General features: G+C 44.8%; 1 protein-coding gene across 3 annotated transcripts in view; it reads right to left on the bottom strand.

Moving 5' to 3' along the window:
* Nucleotides 1–18,059, bottom strand: part of CTDSP2 (CTD small phosphatase 2) — a 119,823-nt gene that overhangs the window by 50,934 nt on the left and 50,830 nt on the right. Inside the window, exon 1 of one of the 3 annotated variants that reach the window (XM_007433402.4) lies at nucleotides 2,298–2,857. The exons of 1 other annotated variant lie outside the window; for it this stretch is intronic. In XM_007433402.4, coding sequence (XP_007433464.1) covers nucleotides 2,298–2,361 — 64 coding nt within the window. In that variant the 5' untranslated portion in view covers nucleotides 2,362–2,857. Of the gene's footprint in view, nucleotides 1–2,297; nucleotides 2,858–18,059 lie in introns of those variants that run through there. One more of the 3 variants, XM_007433401.4, reaches the window with a different exon arrangement.

The raw sequence follows: 18,059 nt of genomic DNA on the forward strand, positions 1-18,059 counted from the left end.
GGGAATACGATCAAGCATTTCATTAAATGCGGCAATTCAATTTTATGCATGACTGTTTACTCCAAAGCAAATCCTTAACACCAGCTATTTTCTCCTCTCTTCAGCCTCTTAATCTTACTTGTATTTACTAAGGACCTATTGCTTTGTGGATCTTCCTTCCAAGTAATTATGCACAGGATTACTGCTTTCTCCAAATCAGTCCCTTTCACTTTTCTTAACCCCTACTGCATCTACTCCTATATTCAATTTCGAGTTCTTGGCAAAGCAGGCTTACAGGACTTTCCAACCCTCCTCCCCCCTCCCCTTCATTCTGTATAGACCCATTTCAGAGAATTTAATGGATGTCCCTTCTTTTGGAACATCTGAAATCCAGAACCCATCACAAAACACATCAACCTCTACAGCACAGCAGATCATCAAATTTTTGATCTGTCAAACTTTTATCAAGACCAGTGACAAAATAATGGGATGTTATTGATTAGATTATTTATTTGTAATTACTATTAACAAATCACCATCAGTGCAAAGGAGTAGGAAGATTCAGAAGTGGGGGGGGGAGAAAATCTGGGCTCATAATAGCTACACTGGGTGGGAGACCCTGCCCAGAAATAAGAATACAGTGTGGAAATAGAAGTCCATTTCTCATTCCCCCTCACCCGCCATCAGAAAGCAGGTTTGTCCAATCCCCAGAAGCAGTCTGCCCTAACCTGACATCCTGCTAGGGCGTAGGACTGCAACTCCCATGATTGGCTAACCATCTGGAAGGCAGCAGTTTGGGAAAAGCTGCCCAAATGCATCTGGGACAACTTTGCATATTTAGCTGCATGTAAATCTGCAGGGCTGCTGGAAAAGAATCTGCTCCTACACTCATCTACCTGGGGAGAGGGGAGGTAGCTCCACTGAATCTATGAGATTTGCCCCCGGAGAGCAATTAGAGACACCCAGCAGAGGACAAGTTGTCCAGGCTCCCCACCCCCGCGTTGCTTCTCCTGGAGACCCCTTCTGTCAAGAGCAGGAGGGGAGGGGGAGTCGTTTGGCCAATAGCGAAGCAGGAAAATCTGGTTAGCCAACACCAGCTGAATAAACACGAGCACAAACGAAGGAGGGTAGGAGAAAAGCAACATAAATAGGTGGCAACATTGAAATGCCATGTTTCCCGTCCAATCCTATGCGCACCTCGAAAGAGGAAAGCGATTTTTTAAAGATACTGCACGGAAGATACAAGTCTCGAAGTCTTGGCGAACGGGCATTTCGCCGTCCGCCAAATCGAACGGATGAAATGGTGGACTCAAACTACTCCAGAGGAAGCCTGTCGGTAGCCCCGTTTCCTCGCTGTAGTAAATGTGATCCGGACCGTCAACCTCAAACGCCCCTGTACTACTATGACTAGATTCCCTGGAATATTCTAAGCATGGAAAGTCATCGTGCCCAGAATAGGGACGTGCCGTCCCCGACGCTCTCGGTCCTTCAGACGTAGCGGTGTGTGTGTGTACTGAAATGTAATAGCTTTATCCTCGTTTCAGACGACAGGCAGGACCCGGGGTGGCCCAAAATTATTTCAACGTGACTTTTAAGATTTGGCACTTGAAGGGCGGGGACGAAAAACAGCAACAACGCAAGCCACCCTCTTCAGATCCGGAACGACTCAAGAGCAACCTTTGGAAGGGTTTCAAGTGCCTGTTAGTTACGCACGCGCGGAAGAGCGACGGGCGAGGGTAGAGTCGCTGGCGTGAAAAACAAACGCTGGGAGAGTTTCTTCCTTCCTCCTTAGGGGTGCGCGGTCTCCACGCAGGGTCGCCCAAATTCCGCCTTCCTCGGAGCAGGCGGGGTGGGAGAAAGACGCGGGAACGGGCGACCGAGAAAAACAAGCCCCAGGGAGGCGCCGAGGAAAGCCAAGTTCACTTTCCCCCTTCCGCAGGGCCCAGCTGATTTCGACATTCGCGAAGGAGGGCAGGGAGGGGAGACCTCGCGCGGACCTGCCGCTCCCCCCAAATCGAAATGGATGACAGTCGCGAACTCTGCTCTCTACGGAACATCTGTACGGAAAGCGGGGAAGCTTCTGCTAAGAGACGCGCCCCCCCCCCATTGGGAGGAAAGTGCTTTGAGCAACACGCATCTCCCTCCACCCACGCCAGGACTGGAGAGACCTCCTCCTTTATTTTTTTGCACAGATAAAGAAGTAGTGAACACGCGCGCGCGCACTCCTTTGCCCAGGCTGTTTTATTGGTTTTTCTCCCCCCCCCCGACGGGTGGTAAGATAGGAAGAAAACAAGTTTCCAACTTCTACTTCCTCTTACCTTGTTTTGAAAACACCAAGGCTTCGTCCCTCTGCACTTGGGTGATGATAGACCGGCTTTCCATCTAACAATCCCTCAGACCCTGGGGATCCTTGAGTTGGGAGGAGGGAAATATCCAAGGAGGGGGGGAGGAAGAGAAGGAGCGCGCGCGATGGAGCAGCAGCCCGCCCGCCCGCTCCTCCTTCAGTTGCAAAGCCTCGGAGTAAGCTGCGTGCAACGGCGGCAGCGGAGGTGCTCCTCAGATCGGGTCCAACATGGAGAATCCAGGGCTGAAGCAAAGGTGGGGGGCAGCCCCACGCCGTCTCTCGCACACGCGCGCGCGCGAGGAAATGGGGCGCAGGCGGTTTCCAGTCCTCTCCCTCCGGATAAACAACCCGCCACGGATCCTTCCCGCGCCCCGCTGCCGCCCGGAGGTTCCGAGAAATCGGGCAAGACGGGCTCTCCGGCGTGCATAGGGCCAAACGGGGAGCGAAGGCGAGGCGGGGGCGCCCCGTTACTCTCGCCGCGTTCGACGCTTTTGTTATTTTGTTACCACCAGCCCAGGGGCTCTACACAGGGAGTAGCCTTGAAACCGCTCCAGCGTTCCGATTGGCCCAGAGAGAGAGAGAGGGAGGCGTGGCTAAAAACTCTACTATGCGGTGTTTACCTAACAAACATTCCAGGCGCCGGAGGAAAGAGAAGGGCAGCGGTGGCCACGCCCCTTTTGGGGCTGGCCGCCTGGCAGGACGGCTCGGCTTCTCCCAACAGGCACCGCTGGCGGGGGGAGGACGGAGCCGGGGACCGCGAAGTTTATGTTGTGGAGGCTGCAACGCCCTCCGAGAGGAGGAAAATAAAATTTAAATTACTGCAAGGAACGTACAGCGCTCTCGGGAGAGGGGGAGTCGATACTTCTGCTCCTCGGGTACTGGGTAACCGACACATTACTGTACTATATTTGGAGTAAAGGAGAATAAAAGCAGACCAGCAAACTACGTTGACAGGCCCGCCCAGCGGTTCTTAAACTGCAGATCGGGTGTCTCCCCCAAGTTGTTGGCTTTTTTAAAAGTTGAGAGTAAATTCTAAAATGAACAGGAAACAAAGGCTTTGCTTATGGGCAAGCTGCATATGCCAACTTGAGGGCTGTTGCAGGATCAGCTAGTTCACCCGTCTTCTTTTCTTCTCTGTTGACATTCCACTCTGAAGCGTGCAGAGTTAGCATTTGGTCAGAACTGAAATGCAAACTTAAGATTCGTATTAAGCTCTGGGTCCCCGGGGAAATGCCATTCTGATTTGTATTGACTGCGGTACATTCAACAGAGTCGAATTAACCTGGTACTGGAAGAGCAGAGGAAATGCTTTTAAAAATGGCTGCTGTGCTGGCCCTGTTACATAAGCATGCAAAGGAGCGTGTTGCAGAGATCATGGGTCTTCTCGCCGTCTGGATCGTGGCAGTTGTTGTTTCAGATCGGTGCTTTTCCCGGCACCAGCTGACAGAGAGGAAGTTTCAGGAACGGGGCCTGGAGCGACCGCTACGTGTGCCTTTGAAAAGAAAATGGCAATCTCTGACTTGTGGCCTAGGATGCTGAATCTAGGGAGGCTAAACTGCAGTTTCCTGTTGTATCTGAAATAAAAGTCTGTAGTAGAATACCAGCTTACAAACCATAGTAATAGCTGTAGGAAGCTACCTGTCACTGTGTTAGATCATGGCTAGGACTAAGGCAGGACAGAGAGAGAGAACGCAAAGGAACGGCAGTAGATGGGCCGAGCCTTGGTTTTCTAAGCCAGAATCCTTATATCCCCAAAGGCCTGTATTTCAGCCTATGGCAGAACTGGCTTCTTCTGCTCCTGGATCTCCAAAATCTGCTTCTACCCTTCCATGGAAAATACAGGCAAGGCAGAGCTATAACCTCGGATGCTGATGGTGTTCTCTGGGACAGGAAAGGAATTTGGGAAATGCTGGAACAGGGCCTCCAAAGAATGTCACCTAAGGAGCGCCTTGGTGGTTCAGACCAAAAGACGTGTCTGGTCCTGCATTCTCTTTGCCACAAAAACTAGCCACGTGCCTTGGAGCATCCCACAAGCAGGTCATGCTCCTGGGGTGCGGCCTTGCAGTGCAGCATGAGCAAAACAGGAATATTCTTTACACACCTAGATTGCCTCTCGTGAGCTAACTACAACTAGTTTTTTTTCCTTTTTAAAATCCATTTCCATTAGAAAAGAAAATGCTCATGATACAGTGAGAAAGATTTTTTCCTAGCTAGTAAAATTCAGCGCATCTTTTTGAACAGGGTTTAAATGTCCAAGCCTTTGTTATGCCTGTGCGGTTTTCCTCTGTAGTCAATCACCTGATACACACTCTGTGGCAAGTCCACTTGCGCGCACACCTTGCACGCCTGCAGAAGACCCTAATTTCAGTCACTAGCATCTCCTGATTGAAGTCAGAAGGAAGCATCTCTGAAATTCTGGAGAAATCTGATTGACTCTGCGTAAAATTATTTCTGGTTGGTGTATAACTAGAATCCCAGTATCTGCCGAATCTAGTTTGCTGCAAAACATATATGCAGAATGAAAATATGAACCCAGATATTTATTTCAAATACAAAATCTCATACTTTTTCCACACAAAAAATACACTCTCAATTAATATGAACTTTCTTTGATGGGGGGGAGGTTATCTGCTACTATCGCTATGCAACTGGGTGTGTCTTCCTGATCTTCTGCAAATCAGAGATCTACCGGTAGATTTGGCCTGCCCTCTGTTCCTACCCTGAATAGACAACAATGATCTAAATGAATCAGTTATTTGTTTCAGTGACTAGATTCACACATTGCATAGTTTATTTTTACCATGGTTTGTTGAACAAGACATAATAGTAGGCTATTTCACACCTAACTTCAGGCTGTAAATCATTCAAGCGCATATCTAAGCCAAAACTAAACCACATTTTAGTTTAGTGCAAGATGTGAAGCTAGCTAGTATAATGTAGCTTCCCATATTGCCAAATCTCATGATGCTCTATTTTATGTGTGTGTGAGAGACAGTGAATGAGTGAGACACATTGTATACAAATGTAATAATGCATTTGGTACATTGAAATATGTCTCAGCAGGTGGCAGCACCTGGCTGATCATGATGTCTGGGCTCAAAAGCTAAGCAGGTTTGAGACTGGCTATGGCGTGGATAGGAGACCACCAAGGAATTCAGTAGCTGTATGCTAGGCTGGGAAGTTGAAAATCATCTTGGAAAAAGGCAATGGCAGCAGCACTTCCAAATGATAGTCAAGAAAACTGCATCTCCATGTGGTCACCAGGAGCAAGTGTGAATTGAAGATTTTACCTTATATTCTAATACAGAATTCCCCAAAATGCTATTAGGTGTGTTTATAAGGATCTCCTCCCTTCAGGAGAAAAAATGGCTGAAAAAATGCCTTTTTAATCGGGGCTGCATAGGAAGGCTTGCCATGCTGATTGCTCATGATTTTCAAAAAGAGGGTGAACAATGTAAATCTAGGTAAATTATTTCAGAAGGACGTTCTGATGGATTCAATGGTGCTTACTCCCTGGCAAGTAAACAGAGAATTACATGTCAAACTGGTTTTTCCTGGGGGGTATTTGGGGGGAAAGTCTGACTTCGTTTTTAATCTCTAGAGCAGTATTTCTCAACCTTGGGAACTTTAAGATGCATGGACTTCAACTCCCAGAATTCCCCAGCCAGCATGTCCACGCATCTTAAGTTCCCAAGGTTGAGAAACACTGCTCTAGATATATTAATACTGTAATAGGAGAAGGAAGGAGTATGTTCACTGCCTTGAGTTATTTATAAAAATAATAAAGGTGGGATAAGAAATCTAAAATAATAATAATATTTTAACTTTTTTTTTTAAGTGTACATCATGTCAAAGATACATCATGTCACAGATAGCCTTAGGGCAAGAACTAGAAGTTCCAACCTCCATTAAAAAAAAAAAAAAGCTCTTTAAAATGTAAGGCTGCAGTCTCTTAACCTGTGCCAGGAAGTCAGGTAGACTCCATCAGGTAGCAATGCCTTGCTGATTTGGCTGGGTTCAGAAGCTAAGCAATATTACACCTGGTTAGTACGTGGATGGGAGACTTCTAATGGAATACCAAAACTGTAGGCTAGACTGGGATGTAGAAAAATATCCCAGGAGGCGGCAGTGGCAAACCACTTCCGTACTGCTGCCAACAAAACATCATGGGTGTGTTCATGAAATCAGCTGGCCTTGAAGGAAGCTAACCAGAGTAAACACATATAGGGTTGTATTGCCACTCAAATCAAATCAGACATAAATGTTTATATGCTGCTATAATCAGGAAATCAAGAAAAGGAAAATATTGGACCTGCTGAATAAATTTATGGATTATCTGGGGCAGGGGGTGTCACTGGATGACGATTGCTTTGCTAGAAAGACTAGCTAGTCTGACCCATGTTCTGGTGTCGAGCACAGTTTTTGTTAAAGATGCTACGGAAGCAATGGGAGATGATCATTCATACCTGTCCTTTTCACACCTCTTTCTCTCCCGCACATCTGGTGCTGCTGGCCTTGGGCTAAATGGGACAATGGGGCTTTTCCCCTTTGGCAGGAGCCCCCCTCTGCCTTTGCCCTTTGGCCTCCTTGTCAGCAACAGTTACCCCGCTAAAGCAAAGGAACTGGCCTGGGTGACCCTGAGGAGACACAGATGGGCTTGTCCAGGCCATCTGGAGAAGAATGAGTCACAGTAAGGAGCCCAACCGATCATTTCTCGACCTCCTCCTCCTCCTTCCCTGCCCCGTTCTTCCCTGCCTCCTTGACCCCTGAACAGCTACTCTCTTCTTCTTGCCTAGGCCCTTCTGTCTCACTTTATCCCATCACAAAGCAGGGAGAGAGACTCTTTTCTTTTGTCTAGAGGGTAATGACAGCTTCCCTGCTCTCCAGGGGTCCATATAAGGATTTTAGCAAGTTTGCTTGCAGTATTTTCCCAAGTTCATGTGGTAGAAGAGATGATGCAAAATGCTACCCTTCAGTATGTTTGGAACCATTGTTTTAGAACTGCAAACATGCATGTTTCTGCAGGGAGGAGAGTCTCTATTTTGTATTAGGGAGTTTAGAACATGTGGATTAATTCCAGATTGATTAACAATGAACTTGTGAATGCAATTCTGGTTTAATGGTGAATGCCTTGGCATCCTGCTCCTTTCCAGACATGATCTTTTTCGTTTTCCACTGAAGATGAGCTGTGATGTTTACATCAGTCATTCTTCTGGTTACCCCTTTTTGTAAACTTGACCATTTCTGCAGAGCATTTGATGGAACGAGGAGATGGGAGCTGTGTTGTGAATTAGATTCAGCTTTACCCTTTGTGTAGCCTGGAATTGACTGCAAATACGTCACCTCGAGGTCTGTGGTAGCATCTACATTTTCACAACACATTCCCCTTTAAATGCCTTTAAACTTTTTGGAGATGGTTTTGAGTATTGGTTCCATCAGATTCAACCAATGGAGCAAGTGGTTTGAGTTGATGGGAATTGCTGTCCAAAACATTTGGAGAGCATCAGGATGGGCTACTTAGGCCATGGACAATCACCTTGTAGCCCCTCAGAAGCAGAGATAGTTAAGGTTTGCAACACTGTTAGAAAGAAACTAGAATGGTGTAGCAGTAAATATGTGATGACCAAGATTCAGGTCCACCCTCAGCCATGGAAGCTCAGTAGGTGACTTTGGCCCAGGCACATTTTCTCAGTCCCACCTCCTTCACAGGGTTGTTGATGTAGGGCAAAACCAAAGGAGATCACTTTGTAATCTTGAACTTGAACTCCTGGAGAAAAGATTGGATGTAAACATAATAAATAAATAACACAGAAATAAAGATAGAGTTCCCCTCCGTGTGAATAGTATCCTCACAGAGTTTGTTCACAAATAGCACTAAATGTATCTGAGCCATGGAGTTCCTGTCTCTGCTTTATTCTGATTGTCATTATTTATTTGTTAAATTTATACCCAACCTTTCCTCCAGGACTTTGTTGACGAAGGGTAGTGACCTTCTAGCGCCCTGACTGGGGCATCCTTGAAGCCTTGCATGATACATATAGAGCCCGTTCCATTTCCTTCTTCCAAATTCCAGCACAATATAACCTGATCAAGAAAGAAAACCCAGGAAGCAGACATGTAGATTAAGGGATGTGTTTACAAACAACGGCCTGTGTGATTCTCGAAAGCAAGTGAAAAGGTTAATCGAGAAGCAAGTTTAGTCTCCTGTAAATGATGCCCTGTGTACCTTTCACTTTTTTCCCATAAAAAATAAATGGCTGTTTATTATGAGGAAGACGTACTGCATGTAGGAACATTGCTGGTGGAAGGGCAAAATCTGCCATCCATTTCTGAAACTACAAATGTGGCCACCAGTTGCACAGACATCATGGAGGGGTGGAGGTTCACATGTGCAAGTAAGAGAAACAAAAGTTTGTGTCTTTTGAGCATAAACATCTTCAAGGTTTTTGCAAAGACAAGCCCTCCCATGCATATCATGCTGGCTATATTAATAGTAATGAAAAAAAAATACATTTTTTAAAAGGGGGGGAATAAATTGCAGGACATCTGATTCTGGTTCATTGTGTTTCTGAGAAGAAAGCATTGTTTTTGTACATATATATTTAGTACTTTACATTCTCCAGCTCCTGGACAAGAGGAAGGTGGGAAAGACCAACATTACCATTGCTTTAATAGCAGCAGCAGAGTTGAAATGAGCACGTTGTGTTCCAGCGTGCATGTTTGTAACACATCCGTTACAAGGCGTGCGCTCGCTCGCGCTCTCTCTCCCCCCCCCTCTCTCTCTCTCTCTCTCTCTCTCTCTCTCTCTCGAGCATACTTGCATAACAAAATGCACACAAGGGCTGTCTAGGTTAAAGAGGCCCACTGAGGATGTTTGGCCAGTACTTCTGTTCCCAAATCCTGCAGTTGGCACTGAGGCCCCCTGACAGGAATCTCCTATTTTCAGCAGACAGTACAAGGGGCAGCTGGACTTCATAAGCTCACAATCGACAGGGCTGATTGAGTTGGCCTGGACTCGGAGAATCAATCTGAAAGCATGGCAAAGGGCAAGCTTATTCATTACCAGGCAAACATGGGTTCCCCTCTCAAGCAAGAAGATCTAGGCTAGACCCTCCAATCTAGAGTCCCCCTTCTGTCTTAACTTCAACTCCCATCATTCCAATTTTGAAAATGTAGGCTGAACCCAACTGGAGGGCAACAGGCTGGGAAAGGCTTATCTCAGGAGGAGGCTGAATGGCAGCAATTAGACAGACATTATTTTCAAAACGCTCATATGATGGAAGGGGGGAGAGGGAATACTGACTGATGTTTTTTAGGCTTTGTGTAATCCAAATTGGACTAATGTGCTGCATGCCTGGCTGTCTTCAACAGCTATTTGGGAACTTCAGTAAGCCCAAATCAAGTGCAATATCACCCTTCTACAACCTGGCATTTTCAGATGCATTGACTGTGCCAGTTCGAGGTTATGGGAGTTTTGAGCCAGCACATCTGCAGCCGGTTGGCTAAGGCTGCACAGTATCCTTAATGATCGGGAAAGTATTCTTCTCACGGCTTTGATTAGCTGCTGGTCAACTGCTGGACAGTTTGGAGAGCTGTATCTCTTGGGGGCCTTTATTTTTACATGAACCTGCCTATGTTAAAAGTCAACTTCTCAGTTCCTCCCTGGGCACCCTTTTAGGCAGGGATAACTAAGAAAAGGGTCTTTGCTGGTGTGCATCTCCTTCCATAGAAGGTTCTCCCCAGGGAGGTTCCACCTTTCTGGACACAGTGCTCCCTGGTGTCAGAAGACACCATAAATGTGCTGCCTGTCTGTTTGTTACTCCATTAATCTTTATTTTTAATATGGACAGTCAAAGGTGGTGGGAAAATGTAAGCCAACTGCAAATGGAAAACAATGTTGGGCTCCTCCTTCTCCCTAAAATTCTGTAAATAAGCAATTATATAATAAAAGTCTAACCTGGAAACACCCTAGAGATTTAGCTGTAAATCCCACCTTCAGCTGGATCTACCTTGACTTAGTGTGCTCTTGCTGAACTGAGACTCAAACCAGTAATTTTTAGATTTGTGTACCTGAATCCCAGCCATGAGAAAAGTAAAGAATTAAAGTAAAGGCATTCAGCAATTCCAGACAAGAAATCACCTCAAGGAATGCCCAAGAATATCCAGCATTTCCTCTCCCACTGCAGGAGCCTTGGCAGAAACCGCTGCCTGTTCTTTTCACCCAAACTGGGAAGAACTGAATCTGGGACTTTGGTTGTGTAAGGCACATCCTCTGCTCTGAACTATGGATCTCCTACAACAAACCTAAATGAATCTGTAATCTATGGTTAGAGTCACGAGAGTCAGTGACGCACTAGCTTAAAAGGTAAACCCAATTAGACATCATGGGGATTATTGTATATGTTTGCTACTGAAAGGAGCACCTCATCTCTTCCCTCCCCGTAACAATGAAGTATGTATGACATTACATCACCATACATCACTCCCAAACAATATTAAGGATGGACGGACCGATGGACAGACAGACAGACAGACAGACAGTATGATGGGACGAAAACAGTGTATAACAAAATTTACAATTCACTAAGAACAACCTCAGCTATTAACACATAACCAAACATTATAAAAACCAAAGAACGGTAAAAAACAAGAGCATATTGAATGTGAAGATGATGAAGGCTATGTAAACATCATACATGCCACAAAATGAAGACTAAAAAGCTTAGGTAACTAGGCTGATAAAAAAATACAGAACCTAAAAGGCAACTGACTAGTTTGGAAGACATAAAGCTGATCACAGGCACTGAGTTTAACATCGGGAGCTGCAGCAGCCCTGCCAGGATGAGCCGGTTGTGTCATGCAGCACCCTTAGACACCTGAAGCAACCTTCCTACCCAAAGATGCAGTGATGAGCAAAGAGCTGTCAATCACTGTCTAAAATTGGATTCAGTGACTAGCCAGCTTCCATACCTTCATACGTACCGACTTGTGGGACTATGCAGCACTTGAGATTCAAAAGCAGAAAGAGCTTTGGGGTGTGTGTGGGTGTGCCGTTGGCACCTGCCAACAATTCCTTAAACCAAATCTGTCTTTTCCCAAGATTGCCCTGCAGCTGCAAAAGCCAGCTGTGCAATCTGGAGAAAAGATGCAGCTGCTTTAAAGAGTTGCTGACAGGTGCGACACAAGTGCCCCCGGGCACTCTGAAACCCCTTTTCCCCTTCATATCCAAACAGCTGCAGAGCCCTCCTATCTTGTCCTAATCAGGCAGCAAAACGTCCTGGATGAAAAAGGAAGATGTCTACAGGATCACCTACTCCAACCAGAGACAACCCATCTGAGCCAATTCTCCCAAGAGGAACTGGGGGGAGGGGGTGCCCCGGTTTTACGAGATGAGGGTTTGAGTCAAGAAAATATTGTTTTCCAGTCACGCCATCGGCACTTTGGAACAGCACCGCCTGGAAAGATTCAGCAGCATACAAATCTAAATAACAACGGCAACAATATAATAGAAGATCTTAGATTAACAGTTTTTTACCTCTCATTGTAATCTAGAATATAGATATAATGTAGTGCAAATCTGGTGCAAGTACCTCCCAGGCCAGCTCAATCCCATTTAGAGCACTTTTAGCCAGTCCCTGTTCTCAGAAGATCTTCCCTAGGGCAGCCACATGATACGTGGTCACCATCTTAGAATCCTGACTGCCTCTCCATCTGTCCAAAAGGACCTACCCTTCTCCTCTCCAAACGCCCAGCTCTGCTTAGAAAGCATAAGCAAAGGGGAAATGCCACCCCCTGAAAGAAAGGTCTGTACTGAGGTTCTCCATTTGAGCAGTTTCCCTTCCTTACACAACAGGGTGGAGCCTGCAGTATTCTCCTCTGCTGGGGCAGGAGGTCAAAGTATCTCCCATCAATCAGCAGCAGCTCCTCGGGCCAACAAACGGCATGAATAATGGGCTGTGAACTTTAGAAGCAGGAGGCCCAAACTGCATGTTACAGGGAAATCATATGCAGATGCCACAGACCTTATCTCCCTGGTAACATTTGGTTGAAGTGAGAGAAGGTGAAAAAGCATGGCCTTATCACGTTAGCACTTCGCCACTTCGCCACTGCTCCAGTGCATGGCTGGGATCAATTAAGTCCCATCAGAGGTCAAGATTCTCCAGGTGGTTTGCAGCCAGAACGTTGAGCTCTGTGTGAGGTCTGCAAGTGATTTTTTTTTTAAAAAATTAGGAAGTTAAATTGCAATATTTGCGGAAATGACAAATGTCATCCTGTGTCATAAATGTTATAAATTTAGATCGCACAGACTAAATATTTTCACATATTTATCTGCAGTAATCCTTAGGTAGGCCTGTTCCATTTCCCCCTTATTGCTGAGAGGAGAGATGAGCACCCCAGGACTTCTCAGCTTATTCTGTTTTATCAGACCTGCCCAAGACATTTGTATTAGATACAAAATAAGGATCCTTCAATTCCACATTAGAAGCTGATCCACGGAATAATTAAATCTTACTTCAGTATTGGAAATGTAATAGCATCTTCACCAACACTGAATGATGACAAAATAATATGGGGGTTAGGACAAACAACAAAGCTCCAGTAGATCTGTTTTCCAACATTGATCTGGAACCTGAGACAACTTGCCATGGCACTCTTCTGGACTGCCTGTGACACTTCAGGATTGCCGACACTGTTTTAAGTGGCTTTGCTCCTTCCTGAGTAGACAACTCCAGTTGCTTGGGAGCAGAGAGATCAGCTCAGTGCTTGCTCCCTTGGGGGGTATCACAGGGCTTGGTTCTCCTAATGTGTATATGCAGCCTCTAGGAGGGGTTATCTGTTGTTTCAGGGTACAGTATCATAGTACGCTAATGATGCCCAGTTGTACATTGGATGCCTGGAGCACATAGGAGATGCTGTCACATCTTGACCTATTGTCTGGAGATTGTCCATGTCTGAACAGGATGAAACAGGCTGAAGTTGAACCTAAGCAAGACAGAGTTGCTGTTCATCCATTGGGGTTCTCTTATGGTTCCAGTCTTGTCTCTTGATGGGGTGGCACTGCCTGCCTTTAAAAAAGCCAACCTGTAACTTGGAGGTCCTTGAGGACTCATGGCAACTGCTGAATGGGCAGGTGGAGACCCTAGCCATGACATCTTCGCTCAGTTCCTGAGGCAACACCAATGTACAATGAATAGTTTAGGTATTTTTGTATTTTGTACTTAATATTGGTTTATTTTAGGACATTTATGTTTTCACCTTGGATGTTTTACTCTTACTGTAGTTTGCTGTAAACCATCTAGGGTCTTGTAATCTGATTGCAGCCGAGAAGGAAGGGGAGGGCAGGGGAGGGGGAGGGAGGGAGGGAGGGAGGGAGGGAGGAAGGAAGGAAGGAAGGAAGGAAGGAAGGAAGGAAGGAAGGAAGGAAGGAAGGAAGGAAGGAAGGAAGGAAGGAAGGAAGGAATTTCCTTCATGGCTGGGCCAGCCCAGACTTATTAGAATGAAAAATGGATCTAATGTCCTAATAAGGCAAATTATGACACTAAAGTCCACTCCAGATGATGCTTTACTTTCCAAACATTTCATGAACTAATGATTTCTTCATACTACCCTTTGGCTTCTGACCTTGACTCTTGGTATTCCCCAAGTCCGTGACTACAATGCACAAGTGTGACAGTTGATAAGCTAGCCACAGAATTCACTGTGGCAAGTTATCTCATCTGTCATCCTCACCAAAAATGGAGACATTTCAACCCTTATGACCGCTTATGACATGAGTTCAGTGTCTGGTGAAATTTCTGAAGAAGTTGCATGGCTGGGAGGATATGGAGAACAGTTGAGCAATATTTCCACTGAGCAGAAATCCAGGCTTCAGTGCCACCACATATAATTCTTTATGCCTCCTGATGCTTGGAGGAGGCAGGGCAACTGATGCAAAATTCAAATCTGGGCAGATATGCCTGGGAGTTTTCTACCTGAGGAGTTCACCCCATCACCAATATTGCTCTCTTTCCCTTGAGGCCCATTCTGGTTCTCTCTGCTCCCTTATGGCAAGCAAGCAAACCTAGAGGGGACTGGGACCTACGAAATACCTTTGAGTACTGTCATGGTGCCCTCTTAATCTCAGGAGTCTCTCCCAGGATTCACGTCGGAAAGCTCCACACACCATGTCTTGGGGAGCTAGGAGAGCTGGCTTGCTGTTTCTAGTGGGATGCAGAGAAACTGCTAGAAGGGGCTGATTGACAGAGTGACGCCTTTTTGCCTCAGGAGTCAGGGTCCCAGGTGACATCCAGAGATGTAAGAAGCCTCCAGATTTAGAGCTGCTTGATCAGGAGCCCTGTCACATTTGACAGCCGAAAAGCCTTTTTACTGCAACTAACATCCACTCCCTGAGAGTATGAGGGAAATTTCAAAACCACGTGCCTCAATTCTTCTGGATAGAGAGTAGGGAAAAAAAAAACAACCAGGGGCAAAATAACAATTTAGTAAGGTAATGGAGCAAGTGAGTTGAAGTTTGAGTGCTAACTAAAATGTTCCATGATACTTTGGGAAAATCAAGGAAAACCTCCCTATCTATTCAGACAAACTTGTTGCTGTTATTATAATCTTTTTGAACATCCAAAGCATGCCTGTTTGCCTTGATAATCTGTACTGTGACTAAAGCAGTAAAGCTTACTTCTGAGTAGACATAACAGTATGATTGTGCTGTAAGAGGAATGACTTTTAAAATGAAAAATTGCCAGCGGACACTTTCATGCCTATAAACTGTGAAATCCAGAATTTGGGAGACTCATAAAAGAAAACTGAAATATCCTTCTCTCCCATTTATAGTTTTAGTTATGTATTCAAATGCACTTATGCATTCCTGAGATATTCATCAATATGCCCCAATTAGACTGACTGGGGAGAATTCTAATGCAAACAATGCATGATAAACACAGGATTGTAAATGGCAATTGAGAAATGAAGGATAAATAATGAACTTGTAATTGCAGATGATAAATTAGGCTGAATTAATTACCCTTTGGTGACTTGCATAATCTGGAACAGCTTGGAGAACATAGCATTTAAACTCAAGACAATCACAGCTCCTGTTGGGTTACTGGTGAGACATGTTCGTTCTGACTTGGAAAAACCCACATTTTCTTTACTCCCATGTTTTGTTAAGATATGTGGGGAGGAGAGACTGTATTGCCCTTTTCATTAATACATTTGTATAAGTCTTCTAGGTGTGCTAATATTAAATGCAGAGTGTGTAAGGACCTTTCCCTACTTGCACCTACCCATGGAGTAAACATGTCCTGGCAACATCTTTTTTGTATCCTATCTCCATGACATGTCCTTCATCTTGTCTTCAGTCCACAACTGAAACAGGCTCAGATTATCCTTAGCTATACTAGTGTTGAAGTATTCTTTTTCCTACTTATTCTAAGAACTTCCAGGGATTTAGGAACTCTTACACCTTGTCACCCATTATCTTGGAGGAAAGTTAGGGGACCAGCATCAACTTGAAACAGAGGCAGGATAGGAATCAGCAATATGGATAGCAAATTTTATGCCAGGACAGTTTTCTGTTGATTCAAGGATAGGTGGAAAGGATTTTGCCTCAGCAATAAAGATCCTACAGTAAGTGGGACTATATGATGGCCTTAAAAAAATTGTATCTATTATCTTAGATATACAGGTAGTTCTTGTTTAGCAACCATAATTGGGACTGGAAATTCGGTCCTTGAGTGAAGTGGTCGCTAAGTAAACTGACTGTGCTTATGACTGTGCTTACAATCTTACTTCAGCTTTCCTTTGCTTTACAGACCTGTGAAGGTCATAAACGTGAGGATGGATCACAAAGTTACTTTTTCATCACTGTCATAACTGTGAATGGTCACTAAACAAGGCAATTGCTAAACAAGGACTACCTGTACTGCTTTAAAAAAAAAATAGGATCTTTCCTTTTGCTGTATCTTCTCCTGCTTCCTGAAAAGACAGGAGACATGGTGAATGTGTGAGAGCATCAGGTATGGGGTTAGTTCTTGCGGAAACTAAAGCAAAGGAATGTTTGAAGGGGGGAAAAACACTCAACTCTCCTGCAGTTGTTTCAATATTAGCATCAACTACCAGAATGTGTCTCATAATGCACATGTGTATACATGAATGTCTGCAGGGCAAGCTGGTATGTTGCACAGACCTGAAGGTCCAGGCAAACTGTTGCATTATATCAGATTGTAGTGCCCAAGTTACAGCAAGTTGTCTCCAAGTCACAACAACCCAAGAAAGCGCCAGGATATGACTGGCTGCGGAGGACTTCCGCAGCCCAACTTGGGTGGGCCGGAGAGACTAATCAGTGTCTATTAAAGGAAAGTTTACTTGTGCTCTTGGGGTGTGGCAGCCAGAATGGTTTCAAATAGTAACTGCAAAGATTTGGGTGGGGGATCAGGAAGTTAGTATCCTGTTAAGGCTGCCAAGCTGCACTGAAAGACAGGAGATTTCCTCTAAGGAAAATACCACTTCAGTACAATGAAAAGTGGAGTCAGCAAGAGTGCTGGAATGCCTTATTAAGCCATGGTTTGTTTGAAGTAGAACTTTGGCAGCTGTTTTCAGTGACCCTTAAGAATTGCTCCAATGGATGAACTGTTAGTATATTCACATCTCCTGCTCATGAAGGACATTCTCCTTGGGCTCTGTAGGGGCTCTGCTATACTTAAGGCCCATTCACATGACCAATATGTACATGGTTTAAGGAAGCTGTTTTCCCCAGGAACTGCAATGTGGAACTTACAGTGTGGTGTTTTAATGATTATGGAGCTAAGAGGCTATATGGAGGCCATCACCATATAATGCAGAAAGAATGTTAAGAAAGAATGGGAGAAGGAATGGGAGGAGGAGGAAGAAGAGATTTCAACAGTCATTTATTCTATTTAAATTTTAAAGTTAGCTATGCTGGTGATATTGCGTAATATTGCAATACATTTCTCTAATGCAACATGCTTCTTTTCTTTTGCTTCTTCTGTGTCTCATAGCTCCTTTGTTCATAACAGCAACTCACAGACAGAAGCTTCTTTGAGAAGTTAATGTTCTATTAAATGTTGGGGGGAAATCAACAGCCTTGAACTCACTTGCCTGTTTGGTTACTTTCATGCAGAGCTTAACTCTGAATGTGCTAATTCCCAGAAACAAAGCTCAAAATTATTTTTTCCTCCTCTAATTACTTTACAGCTTTCTGCAACCTGGTGCCTCTGGTTGCTCAAGAAGTCCATGATATTTAAAAGAAACCACACTCGATGGTCATCTGGATGACCATAACTTTGCTCTCACAGAGGGACTTTTGAAAGATGAGGGTGCTCAGAAAGTGTGTTTATCTGCCCTTCTCTCTGTGCACGTCAGAAAATCCCTCAGTCTGATTTACTGAACCTATCCTCATGCTTGGAAAACCAACTTCAGGCAAACACCACTGTAAAAACTGCAGCTTCTGCAGATCATGAATAATTCGGACAATTCAAAGCTTTTTGTTCAAATAGGACAGCATGGCACTTATGTATGAGTAGAATAGGTGCATGATCCAAGCTCTGATTTTCAACTACTGGATTTTCAACCATTGGTTTTTGTAGTTGGAGGGAACTCAAGCCTTCAAGATATTTGGATCTCCTTTTGTACTCCCCCTCTAAACACAACTGCTGAAAATCAGTGGCCCAGTTGCCCACCATTTGGAGGCAGGATTGGAAACTGTCAAAGCTGTAATGTA

This window comes from Python bivittatus, unplaced genomic scaffold, assembly GCF_059951505.1.
Source record: "Python bivittatus isolate LINGU-HERP-01145 unplaced genomic scaffold, Pbiv_v1 ctg000220_np1212, whole genome shotgun sequence".
Lineage (NCBI taxonomy): Eukaryota > Metazoa > Chordata > Lepidosauria > Squamata > Pythonidae > Python > Python bivittatus.